This window comes from Ictidomys tridecemlineatus, chromosome 1, assembly GCF_052094955.1.
Source record: "Ictidomys tridecemlineatus isolate mIctTri1 chromosome 1, mIctTri1.hap1, whole genome shotgun sequence".
NCBI classification, from domain to species: Eukaryota; Metazoa; Chordata; class Mammalia; order Rodentia; family Sciuridae; genus Ictidomys; species Ictidomys tridecemlineatus.
Genome location: NC_135477.1, coordinates 61,678,239 through 61,697,460, shown reverse-complemented (window position 1 = coordinate 61,697,460; position 19,222 = coordinate 61,678,239). Strand labels below are relative to the sequence as shown.

Here is a 19,222-nt window from a genome sequence, read left to right as displayed (position 1 = left end):
GGATATGAGATTTAAACTCTTCCTCTAAATCTTCATCTTCTTCCTCTGCCGTTAGCTGTTTCCTACAATGTGGGAGCCATCAGTCTATTCAGCTGCAGTGTGTGGCGGAGTACTTGCTACTCGTTTGACCCTGTGGCTATTACAGAACCGAGTAAGATATGATCAATCCCTGTGTTCATGGAGCTTGAGGGTTAGTTAAAGTAACTAGTATTATTTTTAGAGGAAGTGTCTCAATATTTTCATGCTTAAATTTGAGTTATCCTTAAAAGTAATTAATTTGGGGCAAGATAAACTTGGAATATACATATATGTATACATATATATATAAGATATATATATATATATATCTTTTATATCTTTTAAGCAAGGGTGAAACAATGAAAAATACAGCACTATTAGCCATATTAGCCATCTAATACGTTTATCTAACACATCATATTTATTTTTCTCTGCCCTTATTACACTTGATAATTTTAAAGACCACTTCCTAGCCCCACCTCCCACCCCCACTGGTTCAGTTCCTGGAGACAGTTTGGTGTTAAGTGTTGGTGACTGATGTGTGTACACACCTGCTCGTCTTTGTGTTCATTGGTAATTTATTTCTTGGTCACTAGATGGTGCTCTTTTACTTTGAAATAAAGTCCATTCTATCAAGGCTTTTGCTTTTTATCCGTTTATTGTTCAGTTGAGGCAGAGATGATAGACAGATTTTTCCTTAAACTGGGATCTAAGGCTTCCTGGTACATAGGAATTTTAATGTGATTATCTAACCTGTAAAATAGGAGGTTTACAGGTTATCATGCCAATCACTACTTACCCTTTCTTGTGTGTGTGTGTGAGAAAAATACTTATAGAGAAGCATTTTGTCATGGGTGTTGGGCCAGTACATAGAGATTACAGTTAAAAAGTCTCATAAGATTTAATCTCCAGTTTCATATTCTTAAGAATCTCACGTATCTCAGCAGGTGCTGAGGCAAGTGTGATGTGCAGGCCAGGTTTGAGAAGCACTGGGCTCACTCAGACCAGTGCTATATTAATGCATTTTCAGGGTGCATTAGTGTCAGTGTCAGCCAGCAGAAATGCAAACCCCAAGATCGAAAAATTGGAAATTCATACGTTGTAGAATGAAACTTCACCCTTATCTCTACCCTGCACAAAACTCAAAGTGGACCAAAGACCTAGGCATTAGACCAGAGACCCTGCAGCTGCTAGAAGAAAAATGTAGGCCCAACACTCCAACATGTCAGCACAGGAACCAACTTCCTTAACAAGGTTTCTAAAGTCTAAGAAGTAAAATCAAAAGTTAATAAATGGGATGACATTAAATTAAAAAGCTTCTTCACAGCAAAGGAACCAATCAAAAGTGTGAACAGAGAGCCTACAGAATGTGAGAAAATCTTTCTCACCTGTTTCTCAGATAGGGCATTAATCTCCAGGATATAAAAGAACTCAAAAAACTTAACACCAAAAAAACCCCAAACCATCCAATCAATAAATGGGCAAAGGAGCTAAATAGATAACTTCTGAAAAGAAGAACTATGAATGCTCAACAGATATATGAAAAGTGTTCAAAATATCTAGCAATTATGGAACTGTAAATTAAAACTGCTCTGAGATTTTATCTCACTCCAGTCATAAAGGCAGTTATCAAGAATAAAAGTAATAATAAATGTTGGAAAGGATGTAGGGAAAAAGAATACTGTTTTAGTCAGCTTTTATTGCTGTTGTAACTAAAAGATGGGGAAAGAAATATTTTAGAGGAAGAAAACTTTATTTAGGGTTTCATGATTTCAGAGGTCTCAGTTCATAGAGAACTGGATCCATTCTTTGGGGCTCAAGATGAGGCAGGACATCATGGCAAAAAGTATGGCAGAGGGAAGCAGATCACATGATGATCTTGAAGCAGAGAGAGACTCCACTCACCTAAAACCAAATATATACCCCAAAGGTGGGCCCACAATGATCCACCTTCTCCATCCATACCTTACCTGCCTTTAGTTCCCACTCAGTTAATCCCATCAGGGGATTCATTCACCGATTGGGTCAAGGGTCCCGTAACCCAATCATTTCTTCTCTAAACCACCTTGTGTTGTCTTGTACTTGAGCCTTTGGGAGGCATATCACATCCAAACTGTAACAGATATACTCATATATTGTTGTTGGGATGGCAAATTGGTGCAACCACTCTGGAAAGCAGTATAGAGATTCCTGAAAAAACAGGAATGGAACCATCTTATAACCCATCCCACTCCTCCATGTATATTCAAGGGATTTAAAATCAGCATACTGTAGTGACACAGCCACATCAATGTTTATACCCACACAATTCACAGTAGCCAAGCTACAGAGCCAATCTAGGTGCCCTTCAGTAGATGAAAAGATAAATAAAATTTATATATACACACTCAGTGGAGTATTACTTAGACATAAGGAATGACTCTATAGCATTTGCTGATAGGATGATAATTTACAGGTTCCATCAATTTAAGTAAAATAAGCCAGTCCCCAGAAGTCAAAGGACTAATGTTTTCTCCGATATGCAAAAGCTAATCCAAAATAAAGGGTGTTGGATTTGGAAAAACAAAAAAGAAGAATCATCATCATCAGTGGAGTAGACAAGAGAATGAAGGGAAGGGAGGAGGGATGTGATAGGGAAAGACAGTGGAATGAATGTGACCTAACTTTTCTCTGTACATATATGAATATACCATAGTGAATCTCAGCATCATATACATTCACAAGACACTAAAAAGAAGCTCTAAGTAAATAGAAAGATCAGTAGAATAGAAGGGAGGCAAGAGGGGAAGGAAAGGGGAAGTACTGGGACTGAATTAGAATAAATTATATTACATGTTTTTATAATTATGTCAAAATGAATCCTATTGTTATGTATAATTAAAAGAACCAATAAATAAAAGAATACAAAATTAAATAAATTAAAATGTAGGGGAAAAAAAAAGAAAAGCAGACCCAAGTTGAGGATCGTCATTTTGAATGCAGATAACTTTTTATATAAATATTGCCTGGAGGAATTACAATGAACATCATAAGAATTATGAACGTAGGGGAAAAGTATCCATCGTATTATAGAGAGAAGGCCAGCCTGTCCTTGTTAGGATGCAGGAGGGGACAAGCATTGTGAATAAGAGGTCATATTGCAGGTTCTCTTCTAACTTGTGGTGGTTGGCCATGCGTTGTGCCCTATTCTTAGGTTCCTTTATTTATAACACCTGATATTTAGACATTTTAGAAAGTTTTGAACAGTGTTAAGATCTTTAATCATCACCATGTCCCTTTGACAGGGCAGATGTCAGAGGAGGGATTTAAAAACAGGATAAAGAGTGGTACCTAGGCCAAGAGCAACCATCAGGAGACAGTCCAGGGAGTGGGCAGGGGCTGGAGATGATGGTGCTGATTCAAGCAAGGCTGCTGGGATGTGTCCCTGAAAGGCCAGAGCATTCCTGAACTCTGAAGCTTCATGGGGCACTGCTCTGAACTATGATTTCACCATCTTGACCCTAAGAATAACCCATTAGCTGTAAGAAAATGTTCTTCCCCTCCCCTTCCCTCTTTCTCATTGCCCAGTTGCACCTTAAGAATAAGGTGGGCTTTTCCCAGCGGCTCGGGAGGCTGAGGCAGAAAGACAGCAAGTCCAAAGCCAACCTCAGCAAAAGTGAGGTGCTAAGCAACTCAGTAAGGCCTTGTCTCTAAATAAAATAGAAAATAGAGCTGAGGATATGGCTCAGTGGTCAAGTGCCCCTGAGTTCAATCCCCAGTACCTGCCTCCATCCCCCCCCCCCCCCCCGGCCCCTCCAAAAAAGTATGGTAGGCTTAGCCTGACATGGATTTTTCTCTGGACTGGGATAGGGAGATCACAATACAGGGGAAATATGTGTTGTGTAGTTAGAATCCCCACCTGGTGATTCTGGTTCCTTATCCTAGAGAATTGATGCTTTAGAAGAATTAAAGGACTCAGGCAGAACTGTGTGTTAATTCTGAAAGGTACTCAGTAAACATTCACTGAGTACAGGACATAAAGGACTTAGCAAAGAAGTTTGTATGTTGTAGGCATCAAGAGGGTTCGGTTGTCAACGATGTTGATAGTTACAGTAAATTTTCTGTTATTGAGCTTTATCACTGACACAATATTAAGTCGAGAACTTTCTGCTTGCCTCAGAATGGCCTTGGTCTGCATCAGGCTGACCTGTGAGGTAACAGAACACCCAGATTCATCAAGGACTTGAAAACCTAGTTAGAGAATTAAAGAGCTCATCTCTGTACTGGGGCTTTTGTCTCCTTCTGCCTGGAAAATTCCAGCTGCCCCAACTGTCTCACCTCCTTTATGACTTTACTCAGATCTTATTTCTGAGTCCTGTACGCTCCTCTCCCCTTTCCATAGCTGGTACTCCTGACCCATTTGTCTTGCTTTCCTCACCCCACCTCTTTTTTTTAATAATTTATATTTTAATATATTAAAGAATGTATTTGGGGTTTTTGTTTGTTTGTTTTTTTTACTTCTTTCACAATGTTCCTCAAGTTCTCTATGTTGATAGGGATCTTTTTCTTCCCCAACATATTTCCTGGTGCCCGGAGCAGTGCCTGGTACAGGATAGATATTTAGAAAGCATTTGTCAAATGAGTGAATGCTTTCCTATATAAAATTCAGTAATAAAGAATAGACACAGCAAATATTAGTCACTTGGTAAGAATTCTGGATAAGTAGTAAATATTTTTTTAATGAAAATTAAGGCCCCCCCCACCTCTGTTAACCCTAACTCTGAAGATGTCTTCTAAATTGGCACATAGTTTAAAGTGTGGATCCAGAGTTGGAAGACATTTTAACAATCAAGTCTCTGAGTGAGGGGTTTTCTGCGGCAATTTACTAAATCACTTTATGCCTTAGGTTTTTTTTTTTTAAACTAACAAAGGTGTGGTATGGATTCATGAAATGTATTCAAACCCTTAGAATATACCCCAAATGTAGCAAGAGCTCAATTACCAAGCTAAATTTATAAGTGACTCATTTTCTTAAAAATAATTATGAAATTTCCTTTGCAGTTATATACTTACTTTGCAAAAAAGAAAATTAAATTAAATGGCCTAGTCAGTTTCCAGAAGGCAAAAGCCACAGATTAAATGCACAATTTGTGCATTTTCCATGTGCTCATTTGTTTTACAGTGATAACACTCTTATAGTGATGCAAATATTGTAAAATCTCATTTTTTATGTTGTAACAGTTTCAATACAGAGTTTGGGAAAGTTGGAGAATTTCCCATGAGCCTTTGTTTCTGGTTTCTTCTAGATCCCCATATTAAGGTTTCTGGAAAGAAAGAAGATGTTAAAGAAGCCAAGGAAATGATCATGTCTGTCTTAGACACAAAAGTAAGTGAATATTAAGGACACTCAGATGTCAGAACCTTGTCTCTGCAAGGGCTGCTTCATGCCGTTATGAGAGAACCATGTGGAGAAGAAAACCAGGAGAAAGGAATGGTGGGTTTTAAAATAAACACATGTGATTCTACAGTGGATATAAAGTTCTGTTTAATATTTGAATAGGTTCACCATGCTGGGAAATTTAATAACATCTATAAATACCCATAACATATGTACACACTTACATATGTGGATCAGTGTATGTGTGTGCATATGTACGTACGTTGATGCTGGTTAGTATAGTGTACGATAAACTTTGTAGGTAGCTAGGAGAGGTGGACCACACCTGTTATCACAGTGACTTGGGAAGCTGAGGCAGGAGGACCAGAAGTTCAAGGCCAGCCTTGGCAACTTAGACCCTATCTTAAAATAAAAAATTAAAAGTTCTGGAATGTAGTTCAGTAATAAAGTACCCATGGGTTCAGTCCCCATTCATTCCCCATAAAGAAAGAAAAATATTATAGGAGTAGTATCTTGGCCTTTACCATTCCACTAGGAAATCACAATGATTCTTCTTTGTAAAGCTGTGTATTTAGTGTGATAGCATGAAATTTGATGTCTGCGCTTGTGCAGGTGTGTTTTCTTTCTCCTGCAAGACACATATAGAGAGGTATCTAGGATATTGAAATACATGAACATTTGTACTCATCACATTACATGTCAGGTACTTTACTAAGCACTTTATATATTTTACAAATATTAGTTTCAGTTTCATAACTAACTTAGCACAGAGATAGTGGTTTGCACAAAATCCCCAAACTGGTAAGTGGAGAGGTGGGATTTGTATCCAGGCTACTGATTGTTTACCGAAGTTTTTTTTTTTTTTTTTTTTTTTTTGCCACTTGGTATTTCATTTGTGTAGTCTCTGACCTGTTTTTCTTCTTTCTTTTGTTCTTACATTAAAAAAATACTTTTAAGAATTATCTACCTTGTAATTACTAAATATTTTAGAATAGTCTCCAAAAAAGTGGGATTTATTTACTGTGTTTCAAAGGTTAAACTGAAAGAATTAAGTTTAAAAATCAAAATAATTAATGGATATAGATTGAAAATTACCAATATTTTTAATGTCTTATTAGACTTCTTATTAAGGACTGTTCAGCCATAGTTTTGTAAATACAAATGGGTTTCATGTTGGTTTTTATAGTTTTACAACATCCATCTACCCAAAATTAAGTATATTAATTTCAGTATGACCATTATATATTTATTCTTCATGTCCTGGAATTTTACATTTTGTTTTAATATAATTAATCTACTCAGTGTTCATTTACTTAAACCATTTTGCTGTCACAGGTCTATGCTTTATGATTTCTTCCTCTCCTTTCTTTCCTCTTAGGAAGAGGAATAGATTTTACAAAGTTCAGCATACAGCAACATAGAAGTTGTGAAAACAAAACTATTACTCACAGTTTATTTCTAGTTTTTTGTTCTCTTGGTTTTTATATTCCTCTAACATGCATATCTTTAATCTTGTAATTATGTTTTCATCTATTTTTAGTTATCTGAATTAAATGTTTCATGAATAATGTCTTTGAAGAACAAATGAGTAATTTATCTATAATTGTAGCTGACTTTATGTCGGTTTCCCCCAAAAATTATCTTGGTAAAGAATATATCTGTCTATTCTGACAAATGTGTCTAAAAATGAAAAATTTTTTATTTAGCCAAAGAGAAATTGATGGATTGAGCATTTTAGATTGAGATGATTTTATTAAGGGATCTGTACTAGGTAACTTTTATTAATACCCAAAGCATCAAATCCCTGGTACCCCCCCCCCCAAAAAAAAGGACAGTGTTTAGAGAGTAGTTGTTCCTTCCTTTTTCATGCATCAAGAAATAATACATTGTTTCCATGTAGAGCAATCGGGTCACATTGAAGATGGATGTTTCACATACAGAGCACTCACATGTGATTGGCAAAGGTGGCAACAATATCAAAAAAGTGATGGAAGAAACAGGGTGTCACATCCACTTTCCAGATTCCAACAGGAATAACCAAGCAGAGAAAAGCAACCAGGTGATTCATCTTCCCACGTGAACTTTTATGGAATGAATTTCAGCCTTCATTTTCAGTATGCATATCTTTTTTGAGAAATGAGAGCAAAAGATGTAACCCTGTAGATGATGTGCAATATAGATTGTAGAACCCCTGCAAAGAGACTGAAGGTGCTGTGTCTTTTAGAGGATGAACCACAGGTAGATCCTAAACTCTTGATCTCTAAATGGATGTAGAATCAGAGAAGGATTTGATGGTCATAAAATAGAGCCCGTAAGAAAAGGCTGAGAGAGCCTGTCAGTCAGGAGAGGGTGTAGAAGTTTGCCTAGTCCAGGACCTATCCATTCTCTGCAAAAATCCAGAAGTGGGTCCTCAGGGCTACTCATATCACCTTCTGAGAGAGAGTGCATGAGTGCTTCACTTATGAACACTGGCCAAATTATGTATCTATTAAGTTCATATGCACTTTTTGTGATTCTTCTGTTTGGAACTCACTTGTTCATATGTGAGCATTTTCAATACTCAAAGAACAGGTAGTGTAAATTGTGTTATATGGAAGCATTATCTTTTCTAAGCAAATTACAAGATTAGAAACTGTTAGCACCAATGGCAACAACGAATGTATCTATAAGGTACTAGATAATCAAAAGCCATGATAAAAGGCAAGCATATCATTCAAATTGTCTAACAGCTGCTATGACATAGTCATCGGCCCTTAGAGCTGGGTTGTGGAGCTCCTGTACTCTCACCCCAGTGCAAGACTAATGCTTTAGTTGATGGATCATGGGAAGGCTCGGGCATCCCAGGGGAAAGCAGGAAGAATTGTGTTGGACCAGCGATTATTTACCAGCTGGTATGGGAGAAGTTCAAATTTTGAGAACTTAGTGCGGCCATATCTGATATGTAAAGAGTTTAAACAAGAGGGAGAAAGATGCCACGGAGAAGAATTATTATAGAGATGGCCTCATGGGGGCCATGAAGATTTAGGTAAGTCCAAGGGATGATTTAGATCAGTTGACATACATCATCTGAGATCTCATTAAAATGCAAATTCTGTTAAGCAGATCTGGGTTGGGGCCTGAAATCTGTTATTTTTAATGAGCTCCCAACTAATGTTAATTCTCTTTGTCCCAGGATTACACTTTGAGTAACAAGGATGTGATAACTAGAAATGCAGATGTGAGTTTGGTTAAAATACATTAAACTATATTTTTTCTTTTGCAGGTATCTATAGCAGGACAACCAGCAGGAGTAGAATCTGCCAGAGTTAGAATTCGGGTAACTATATATTACTCTTTCATATGGTAAATCCATGTCAGCAACAGTTGCATTATAAGGCTTTAAAATATCAGACTTTACCATTTTATAACCAAATCATATTTTGTAAGTAGGAAATAGTGTCATAGTTGTTTTCATGTGCTTTATGGCATCTTCTACCTTATTTTTTACCGTAGATTGAAGTTCTTTGTTAACTCATAAAACTGTTTTCTATTGAAAATGTTTCTCCGAAATGTTTTGAATTCATCTGGCTCAGTTTCCCTTAGGATTTTTAAATGGTCCTATAGAGGCTTGAGGAAAAATCCACAGTTAGTGTGAGTCACAAGCTCTAAGGTTTCATAAAAGGTTTCTTCCATTTAAATATTGTATATAGTCAACCTAAGCTTATGTCTACCATCAAAGAAATTTATGTTTTTAAATCCATCTTCAGGAAAGAACAAAGGAATCATAATGCTTTAACTGTCTGCTTTGGGTTCTCATAATTTTGTTTTAGGAGCTGCTTCCTTTGGTGCTGATGTTTGAGTTACCAATTGCTGGAATTCTTCAACCAGTTCCCGATCCTAATTCCCCCTCTATTCAGCACATATCACAAACGTACAACATATCAGTATCATTTAAACAGCGTTCCCGAATGTATGGTGCTACTGTCATAGTACGAGGGTCTCAGAATAACACTAGTGCTGTGAAGGTAAATGACTTAGATTATTCTCGTTATTATAAAATTATAAATCATGCAAGTTTTATTTTTAAAGGATATAAGACTAATTTGTTTTCCAGAATTTTCCTTTGTGTTACATTTGGATTTATAGAATGTGCTATATTTTTCCATAGCTGATAGAAGTGCAGTAGGCTCTTATCCTACACGTGGGCAGCTATGTTTTATATGATAATTTCCCTCCCATCCTTTCTACCAGGAAGGAACTGCCATGCTGTTAGAACATCTTGCTGGGAGCTTAGCATCCGCTATTCCTGTGAGCACGCAATTAGACATTGCAGCCCAACATCATCTCTTTATGATGGGTCGAAATGGGAGCAACATCAAACATATCATGCAGAGAACGGGTGCTCAAATCCACTTTCCTGATCCCAGTAATCCACAGAAGAAATCCACTGTCTACCTCCAGGGCACCATTGAGTCTGTCTGTCTTGCAAGGCAATATCTCATGGTAAGGTTCCTGAAATTAGTGTTGTAATTTTTTATTTAATTTCTTTGGATACAAGGTTTGTTGTTGTACTACTTACTCTGCTAATTTGATGTTTAAGAAAGGACTTTGGAAGGCTGGTCAAATAGAATAGTTTCTTGGTAAAAGGAATTAAAGAATAAGGTTCATGTCTCCTCAGTAGGCTCAATTTCATTATGTAGGTGATTTTCTTGCAGTGTTATTTTTATCTTAGTCTGAACACAGAAAAGATCACAATGAAATAATTGATTATGTTTTATGGCATAGATGGTTGATGGTTATTTTGTGACATGTAGTTCTGGTACACCTTTTCACTTGACAAGAATTTCTTCTGTTGAAGCAGAAAAATAAAAATACTATTTAAGTTTCATCCTCAAAGACACCATGTTTGGAAACCTGGCACCTTTGTACATTTTATAAATTTCTGATGTAAATACAATTAATTTAAGCCATAAATTTTAGTGTTACTTATTGAAGAAAAACAACAGAGCTATATTAATTCATACTGCTTCTGATTTGTAATTTACAGTATTTCCCTTCTTATGTAGGTTAATGTTTAGTAACAAAATGGATGAATACAATATCCTTGTTAACATCTGCACTGCTTTCTCTTGTTCATTGCTCAGCATTTAGTGATATTTGAATTAGTAAGCATTAGGTGACCTTTGCTGCTATTAACTTGCTGAATTCATTTTTGAGAGACTTTCAGAAAATCCAGATTTGTATTGTTGACTCCATTCCTCTGACAGATGAAAACTTGTTATATAATCAATTAGGATTATAATGTACTTTAAGAAATTTATGTTTTTAAATATATTTTTGGACAAGTTTGTTTTATCAGCTAATTTTTAATATATTACTCATCAGGTAGCATATTCATATCCAAAAATTGTTATCATTACTCTTCAAATTTTCTTCTTTTCAAGTTCTCTAGATGTTTTTTTTTAGTTCAGTGAAAGTTTTCAAGCATTCTATGCGGTTATGATTCACATTCATACTTCAGTCACACCTATGATTGCACAAGATTGGAAGAAGGGAGGGAAAAATTAAAAAGGTTTACCTGTATTTTAGTTACCTTTTTATTTAGTACCATCCTGAAAAATACTTTTATCCATGAGCAAAAAGTTTAAAATTTGTTTCAATTAGTTATACATGCATTTTGACACATCATACATAAATGGAGTATAACTTCTCATTCTTCTGGTTGTACATGATGTGGAATTACACTGGTCATGTAGTCACATATGCACATAGGGTAATAATGTCCAATTCATTCTACTATCTTTCCTATCCCCATACACCCTCCCCTTTCTTCACTCCCCTCTGCCTAATCCAAAATACCTCTGTTCTTCCCTAGCCACCCCTATCCCCATCTTATTGTGAATTAGCATCTGTGTATCAGAGAAAACATTTCGTCTTTGGTTTTATGGGAGTGGCTTATTTCACTTAGCGTAATATTCTCTAGCAATATTTACCCTGCAAATGCCATCATTTAATTCCTCTTTAAGCCTAAGTAATATTCCATTGTTTATATGCCACATTTTCTTTGTTGATCTGTTGAAGGGCATCTAGGTTGGTTCCACAGTTTGGCTATTATGATTGAGCTGCTATGAACATTGATGTGTCTGTGTTACTGTAGTATGCTGGTTTTAAGTCTTTGGGGTATAAATTGAGGAATGGGATAGCTGGGTCAAATGGTGGTTCCATTCCAAGTTTTCTAAGGAATCCCCATATTGATTTCCATAATGGTTGCACCAATGTTCAGTCCCACCAGCAGTGTATGAGTGAGACTTTTTCTCCACATCCTCACCAACATTTTTCTCGATAATTGCCATTCTGACTGAGTGAGATGAAATCTCAGTGTAGTTTTTATTTGCATTTTTCTAATTGCTCAAGATGTTGAACATTTTTTTCATATATTTGTTGATAGATTGTATTTCTTCTTCTTTAAAGTGTCTATTCAATTCCTTAGCCCATTTATTGATTGAGTTACTTGTTTTCTTGGTGTTAAGTATTTTTAGTTCTTTATGTAATCTGGAGATTAATTCTCTGAGTTGCATGTGGTAAAAATTTTCTTTAATCCTCTACATTTAACATTAGCTTCTCCTGGTACATGTGTACCAAATCCTGTAACCAGCAGGCTAGCGCTGAATGGTAACCTGCACATCAGAAAACAAAGGTTGCCTAGTTCCTATACTCCTTAGATTAGGGGCCAAAAGGAAAGCATCAGAGGACAAGAAGTCTAAATAAAACTGCAGTTCTAAGTTGGGAACTGTTGAAGGAGGAACAGCAGTTACAGTTCACTACAGGAAGGAGACAGGCAAGTAGCTGTAGCAGAAGGCAAGTAGGACTTGGTTGGTAAAGAAGCCTCTGATTCCAGCAGCTTGGGAGGCTGAGGCAGGAGAATTACAAGTTTAAAGCCAGCTTCTACAAAAGTGAGGTGCTAAGCAACTCAGTGAGACCCTGTCTCTAAATAAAATACAAAATAGGGCTGGGGATGGGGCTCAGTGGTTGAGTGCTCCTGAGTTCCATCCCCAACCCCCTAACCTTCTCCCCCCCCCCCAAAAAAAAAGAAGCATCCTCTGATGAGTTAAGATTCCAAAACAAAGGATCTGTTGAAGGGATAATGACGAACTACCCTGGCCTGGAGAAAGGGGCAGACCTTGAGGCAGGACAAGCAAGGCCAGACTCAAAACGTGGGGCTCTTTAAGTGCCAGTGCTTGTTTAGCTTTCAGGATGCAGTAGGGTATATATGTGTATTAAGAATTGTAATGTATGAAGAAATGAATTGTGTGAACATACTTTACATGCAATGATATGAAAAATTGTGCTCTGTATGTATAATAAGAATTGTAATGCATTCTGCTGTCGTGTATTTAAAAAATAAAATCAGGCTGGGGATGTGGCTCAAGCGGTAGTGTGCTCACCTGGCATGCGCAGGGCGCTGGGTTCGATCCTCAGCACCACATACAAATAAAAAAAAAAAGACACCACTTTTATGTTGTTGAGCCAAGACATAAGATTAGTACCCTTGATGTGGCTAAGAATCTCATTTCTGCCTCCCCAACAAATCTAAAGTCAGAGAATGAAGGAATTTTCCAAAGTGGAGAGTGGGTAAAAAATAAATAAATAAAAATAAAAAAATTCAGGGCCCAAATCAGGAACTTAAGGTATATAATTTTGTAATCCAAAAAATAATTTCCTCCCCCTCAACATTATTCCCACACTAGCCCTCCAAACTATGTGAAGATATATAATTTAGAGTTATACTTTGGTTTATTCTTTAAATCTATAAAATATTGCATTCTTTGTAGGCATGTTGAATAATCAGGTTTTGAAATTATTAACTCCTACACATTCTGTTTTGACATTTTCTAGGGTTGTCTTCCTCTTGTGCTGATGTTTGATATGAAGGAAGAAATTGAAGTAGACCCACAGTTCATTGCTCAGTTGATGGAACAGCTTGATGTCTTTATCAGCATTAAACCAAAGCCAAAGCAGCCTAGCAAGGTTGGTTCAGTCTGGATCCAGGGAGTCATTCTGTATAGTTTTATTTTGCATACAAGTGTGTATTTAAATTTACATGGAACTAATACTCTCATATGTGTTATTATCTACGTAGTGATAACAATATTGATTTTTAACACCATTATTGGTCATTATTTTCTGTATGTATTTGTTGGTTTTTATAGTCCATTTTTTGTAACCATTGTTTTTCTATAAATACATGTGAAGGAAAGAGAAAACCCTTAGCTTGCAATCTGGTAACTTTAAAGCTTTACATAGTTGCCATAGTTGGTTAGACTGTGTGTGTGTGTATGCACGCGCGTGCCTGTACATATCCAAAGCAATTAAAAATAAGAGCATTTATTATATTCCAGCCACAGTGCCAGCCCTAACAATTTAAAGAACACTTGCCATTCTTTTTAATAAAGACTTTAACAAGATCTTTAGCCTTCTTGTAACCTTTTCTCTAAGATGTTGCAAAAACTCTGTAATTTCATATAAGGTAAAAATTTAATGAAAAAAATGTTACACTTAAGTGCTAGTGAAAATGTGAGGAAACACCAATGTTCCTACATTAATGTGAAAATTAGCAGAGCCATTTGCAGAACAATTTGAGACCACCTGATCATACTCAGAATACTGATTCCTACTTGCAGCCATTGTACCTCTAGTTGCACACACTGAAGACACATTTACACCGAGGTCAAATAAAATGATGCTGATTGAAAAAAAAATCACAAATTGCATGACAGCATGTACTAAATGGTACATGGTTCTTGCATGAATGTGCATGTATTATTTTCTAAAGTGCAAAGCATCACCTGGAAGGGTCACAGCAAATTCACAATGAGATGCCTTTGGACTAGGAGCTAGAAGAATGGAATTATGAAACAAGGGGAAGGAATGCTGTGCTCAGTTTCATCAGTCAGAAACAAATAAGTGCTAAATACAGAGATGCTGTATCAAGTTTGGTTTTCTATATTTTAAAGAAATATCCTGATAAAAGGATTTATAAAATGTAACTGTGTTAAGTTTATGGAAAGTTTAGAAAAAAAAATTTAATTCCTGAACTGAATTGAGTTCCCTAACTTACTATAGTAGATAACACCAAATGGTTGTGCCTTCCAGTTTTTAATTTCTAAACTGTAAACATTATCATATATGTATAATTGTTTGTATATAATATATATTGTGTAATTTTGTATATGTAAATACTATAATATTTATTATCCAACTGAAGAAAAATAATCATACCTTCTTCAAAAGAAAACTTTAGAGAAAAAGCCCTGATTCTAAGAGAATTTGATATAGTGAGTTGACATTTAGATAACAGGACATTAATTTTATGTATTGTGAAGCTTCATGCTTGACTGATCTGAGTTAACTAGAATTAGTAGAGCTACCAGGACTAACAGGTAAAGGCTTGAAGAGCTATTCAAGGATGTGTGCTTATAAAGATGGATAGGCACAAGAATTCCAGGAGTTCAGGAAGAAATGGGCAGGTATCAGGGAAAAACAGATTGCCAATCAGAACTTGGAAACCTTACAGCATCCCCTGGCCATTTAATTTCACCTGCCTGGCCTGACTCCAGCCACTGCTTTAACTACTTTCTTAGCCACAAATTTTCTTTACTCTCTGTTGGAACCTTTCCCCTTTGGGTTCACATTTCCAATTTTCTAGATGAGTCCATTGAGGGGGAAGAAAGATTTGTAATTTTCTTTTACCGTGAGCTCAGTGAGGGGGAGTGGTACCTCAAGGTCAGTCAACTAATCGACTATAAATATCAGATATTATAAGTGACTGTGGTTATGCAGTCTGTATGTTGTGACAAGTTGGACTTGGTTTGTAAAGATAAGGTAAAGCCGGGAGAGCTTTAAGGTAAAGAAGAGAGACTGTGGAGAGGGTCTGGAGTTCTAGTCCTCTTGCTGTCCTCTGCAGCTGTGCCATGACCTTCACCAATTCACTTAACACACTGAATGTGAACAATGATCCCACCTCATAAGGTTTTGGTGAGAACTGGAACATTTGTGCAGCTTCCATCAGTGCCTGGAACACAGGACACATGCAATAAAGGGTAACTAACATTTTTAGCTTTACCAAAAATTAAGAAATGAGTGTTTAGGATTTGCAGTTGATTTTAAAGTGGCATGAACATATCCCCTGAGTGGAATTATTAGCATACTCACTTTCCACCTACCCTTCCCCCATTCATTGTAGACTTCTTGCATGTCACTTTTTTTTCCCCCATTATGTGTTTTCATAGTCTGTGATTGTGAAAAGTGTTGAGCGAAATGCCTTAAATATGTATGAAGCAAGGAAATGTCTCCTCGGACTTGAAAGCAGTGGGGTTACCATAGCAACCAGTTCATCCCCAGCATCGTGCCCTGCCGGCCTGGCATGTCCCAGCCTGGATATCTTAGCTTCAGCAGGCCTCGGACTCACTGGACTAGGTATAAAATTTATTATTACAGTGCTTCTCAGTCACTGGGGAAATGCTTATCTGGTTCCCTTTCTTTCTACCATTTGGGTTTACATTGAAATGCTGTTTTTAATTTCTTCTTCTTTAGGCCCTAAGACCAGGTGAAAAGTAACAAAACTCAAATCGGACTGTTTTGGGGTTTTTGTTGTTGTTGTTATTGGTAGGATCTGGGGATTGTGGTTACCCAGATTCTTCCTATGTTGGCATAAATAATCAAGGTCTGACTTTTATTTTCAGTGACTGTTTGTTCTTCTAAATTAAGAATGCTATTGAGATTGAAGTGAGCAGGCTCACTATAATTTATGTGTTTGTTCTCTCTTGCATTTGTAATATTGCCATCAGTCCCTAGAGATAAAGATTATCCAGTTTGGTTTTGAAAAAGTAATTGCAAATCTGTATGAGAGGTGGGGAAAGTAGAAGGAGAAAGCAATCAGAGCTGTACCCACGGTAGTTAGGCCTGCCAAGCCAGACACAAAGGGATCCTAGCCACCAAGGGCTGCAAATGGACCTGTATCTACAGCAAGCAATAGAAAAGGAAAACAATGAACAATGAACAATCTCTGTTGGTGCTTTGGTTCATTAAGAAAGCAGGGTGAGCCACCTAATCGTCATAGTGGTACTTATGGCCTCATCTGTGGATTGCAATCTTACAGGCTGACTTTAGTTGCTCCATTATAGTTATGCTAGGTTCACTGCTTTCTTGCACATTTCTCAGTTGTCTTTATATGAAAAGCTAGTACAGTAACCCTAGTAAATCATTCCATTCAGTGCTGATTTGAGGCAGAAAAAACATTCTCAGCAATCTTTAAAATATTTTTCTAATACTTGTTTTTGCATTTAAAATATGTAATCTGATAATAATATGATTATGAATCCAAGGAACCATTCTTAGACATCATTAAAAATAAAGAGGGTTTTTTCCCTTTGTCTCTCACCTGCCAAAGTTATTCCTTCCACAGGGACCTGAACAGTCATAATAACATAGCAATGCCTACGAACCAGGAAGTGCCAGTCAGGTAACTTAGCAGGAACCAAATTTATCCTACACTAGTGAGAAGGCGAGCAAAGAACAGAGTTACTGAATTTTAAAAATGTATTCATGGCTATACCCATTCTGTAATACTTCTGCTTTATATGTATTCCTAGAAACGTACACAAATGCATATTTTATTTTTGAACACATTTCAAATAACAGAAGCAAAACCTCATTTATTTAATCAAGTATCAAATTCTTAAAACAAAAACAAAAAAATTTTTTTCCAAGGAAAGGTTTCATTATTGGGATGACACTGAAAGAAGTCATGATCATGTATATGTTCTGACATACACATAAGACCTGTTCAGGTAGCTCTCTGCCTATCTACAAAGGTGCCAAGTGAACCCATTCTACCACAGGAAAGCTTTCCCCAGTTACTGCTAACTATGAGTGCTTTGAAAAGCATTTGTTTGGAAGCAGATGACAAGTGAGGTATGCAGAGAAATAAAAATGCATCCCCACTGTTCATCCTCACTGGCTGATAAAAACGGAAAGCCCCTGGTGGTGCTCAGTGAACCTGACTGCTGTCCTGGTTTGGGCATATCTGTCTTCCTTTTTCTGCCAGCATCTATTTGTGGGTTAGCCAGTTTCTGTGTTGGAGCTGTGTAAAGAAATATTTCATGTAGATATTTGAAAGAAAATCCATCACCCATATTTTGTATTTAGAAAATATCAGATTATATTGATGTGCATTCCAGATGGCAACATGGGTGCTATCTTTATTGGGAAATCTTGAATTCATGTGTATTAACTTTACATTCATTTATTGCAGGTCTTCTGGGGCCAACCGCCTTATCACTAAACACTTCAACAAACCCGAACTCACTCCTGAATGCTCTTAATAGCTCAGTCAGTCCCTTGCAAAGTCCAAGTTCTGGCACGCCCAGCCCCACGTTATGGGCACCCCCACTTGCTAATACTTCAAGTGCCACAGGTCAGTATCATACAAGTGTAATCAAAGGCATGTATTCTTAAGTGTTATCAGTTTTGAAATAAAATTTACAAATGATTCAGTTTCTGTAGGGAAAAACGATGGTTCAGACTCCACTCCAACAAAACAGGAATTCCCTGATGTGTAAATTAGTTCAAATGAAACACAACAAAGCAATGAGTTTTTGATAAAAAATAAAATGTAATTTTTCAAATGGGATAAGCAAATTAGGGAAAAGGGCTTGATGTTCAGGGAGCAGTGATCAAGGCACGGAGGCACAGCCAGGCTGACAATCTGGTGATTGGAAAACAGGCTTTGTGCTCCCTTATTTCCTCATTTGTATAGAGAGCGGCTTGGAATAAACATTCTCAAAGGTGTTGCTTTACTTTAACATTCTTGTATGTTTTCACAGTAGTGTTAAATCTATAGAGAGATTAACATAGGATTATCTTCTAAATTGTCAGCAAAAAAAATATTTAATTATTGTTACTGAAAATAGCAGTAGTTCGTGAATTTTTTTCTTATCTAAAATCTGTCTTCATGTAATGTTACCATAGGTTTCTCTGCCATACCACACCTTATGATCCCATCTACCGCGCAAGCCACATTAACCAATATTTTATTGTCTGGAGTGCCCACCTATGGGCACACAGCTCCATCACCCCCTCCTGGCTTGACTCCTGTTGATGTTCATATCAACAGTATGCAGACAGAAGGCAAAAAAATCACTGCTTCTTTAAATGGACATGCACAGGTAATGCCCTTCTGCTTCAGTGGTATCATCTGCACTGTTTTAAGAGAAAACTGCTTGTAACATGCTTTAGTCTTTACCTAAAATGATTTTTAAATTGTAAATTCATGACCTTATCTGTGTATTATTTTCTATTATTTCAGTCTCCAAATATAAAATATGGTGCAATATCAACTTCATCACTTGGAGAAAAAGTGCTAAGTGGGAATCATGGCGATCCATCCATCCAGACAACTGGGTCTGAGCAGGCTTCTCCAAAATCAAATCCTTCAGAAGGTCAGGAACTGTAACTTTTCTCCTGAATGTCAGTCTGGTTTGTGACTCTGATAAAGGGGATTGTGGAGAATCTGTGCAGTAATTTAGAATTGGTTTTGCCAACCAACTGTGACTCACCTTCGCTATGTGCAGAGGGAATATCTTGAACGAATTGCCAATGAGCATGGTGAGAAGTTTACAGAAAACTACTTTCCACAGGAATATCACTTTCCCCTTACATTGGACCTTCCTAAGTTAATTCACCTGTGTAACAAGAAAGCATCAACAAACTAAACACTTTTATAGAAATATATCTCCCTCACGTTGGAGTGTCTTCTTGTAGCTCCCTTACCCTGTTAACACTCTTTTA

The 19,222-nt window shown here is 36.9% G+C and overlaps 1 protein-coding gene across 6 annotated transcripts in view; it reads left to right on the top strand.

Moving 5' to 3' along the window:
* Bicc1 (BicC family RNA binding protein 1) overlaps positions 1 to 19,222 on the top strand; it is a 274,906-nt gene that overhangs the window by 231,143 nt on the left and 24,541 nt on the right. For all 6 annotated transcript variants that reach the window (XM_078041869.1, XM_005334327.5, XM_078041886.1 and 3 more), the window contains 10 exons: positions 5,304 to 5,383; positions 7,296 to 7,454; positions 8,658 to 8,711; positions 9,205 to 9,399; positions 9,626 to 9,877; positions 13,271 to 13,402; positions 15,664 to 15,850; positions 17,688 to 17,849; positions 18,404 to 18,600; positions 18,741 to 18,873. In XM_078041869.1, the coding sequence (XP_077897995.1) occupies positions 5,304 to 5,383; positions 7,296 to 7,454; positions 8,658 to 8,711; positions 9,205 to 9,399; positions 9,626 to 9,877; positions 13,271 to 13,402; positions 15,664 to 15,850; positions 17,688 to 17,849; positions 18,404 to 18,600; positions 18,741 to 18,873 (1,551 nt within the window). The remainder of the gene's footprint in view (positions 1 to 5,303; positions 5,384 to 7,295; positions 7,455 to 8,657; positions 8,712 to 9,204; positions 9,400 to 9,625; positions 9,878 to 13,270; positions 13,403 to 15,663; positions 15,851 to 17,687; positions 17,850 to 18,403; positions 18,601 to 18,740; positions 18,874 to 19,222) is intronic.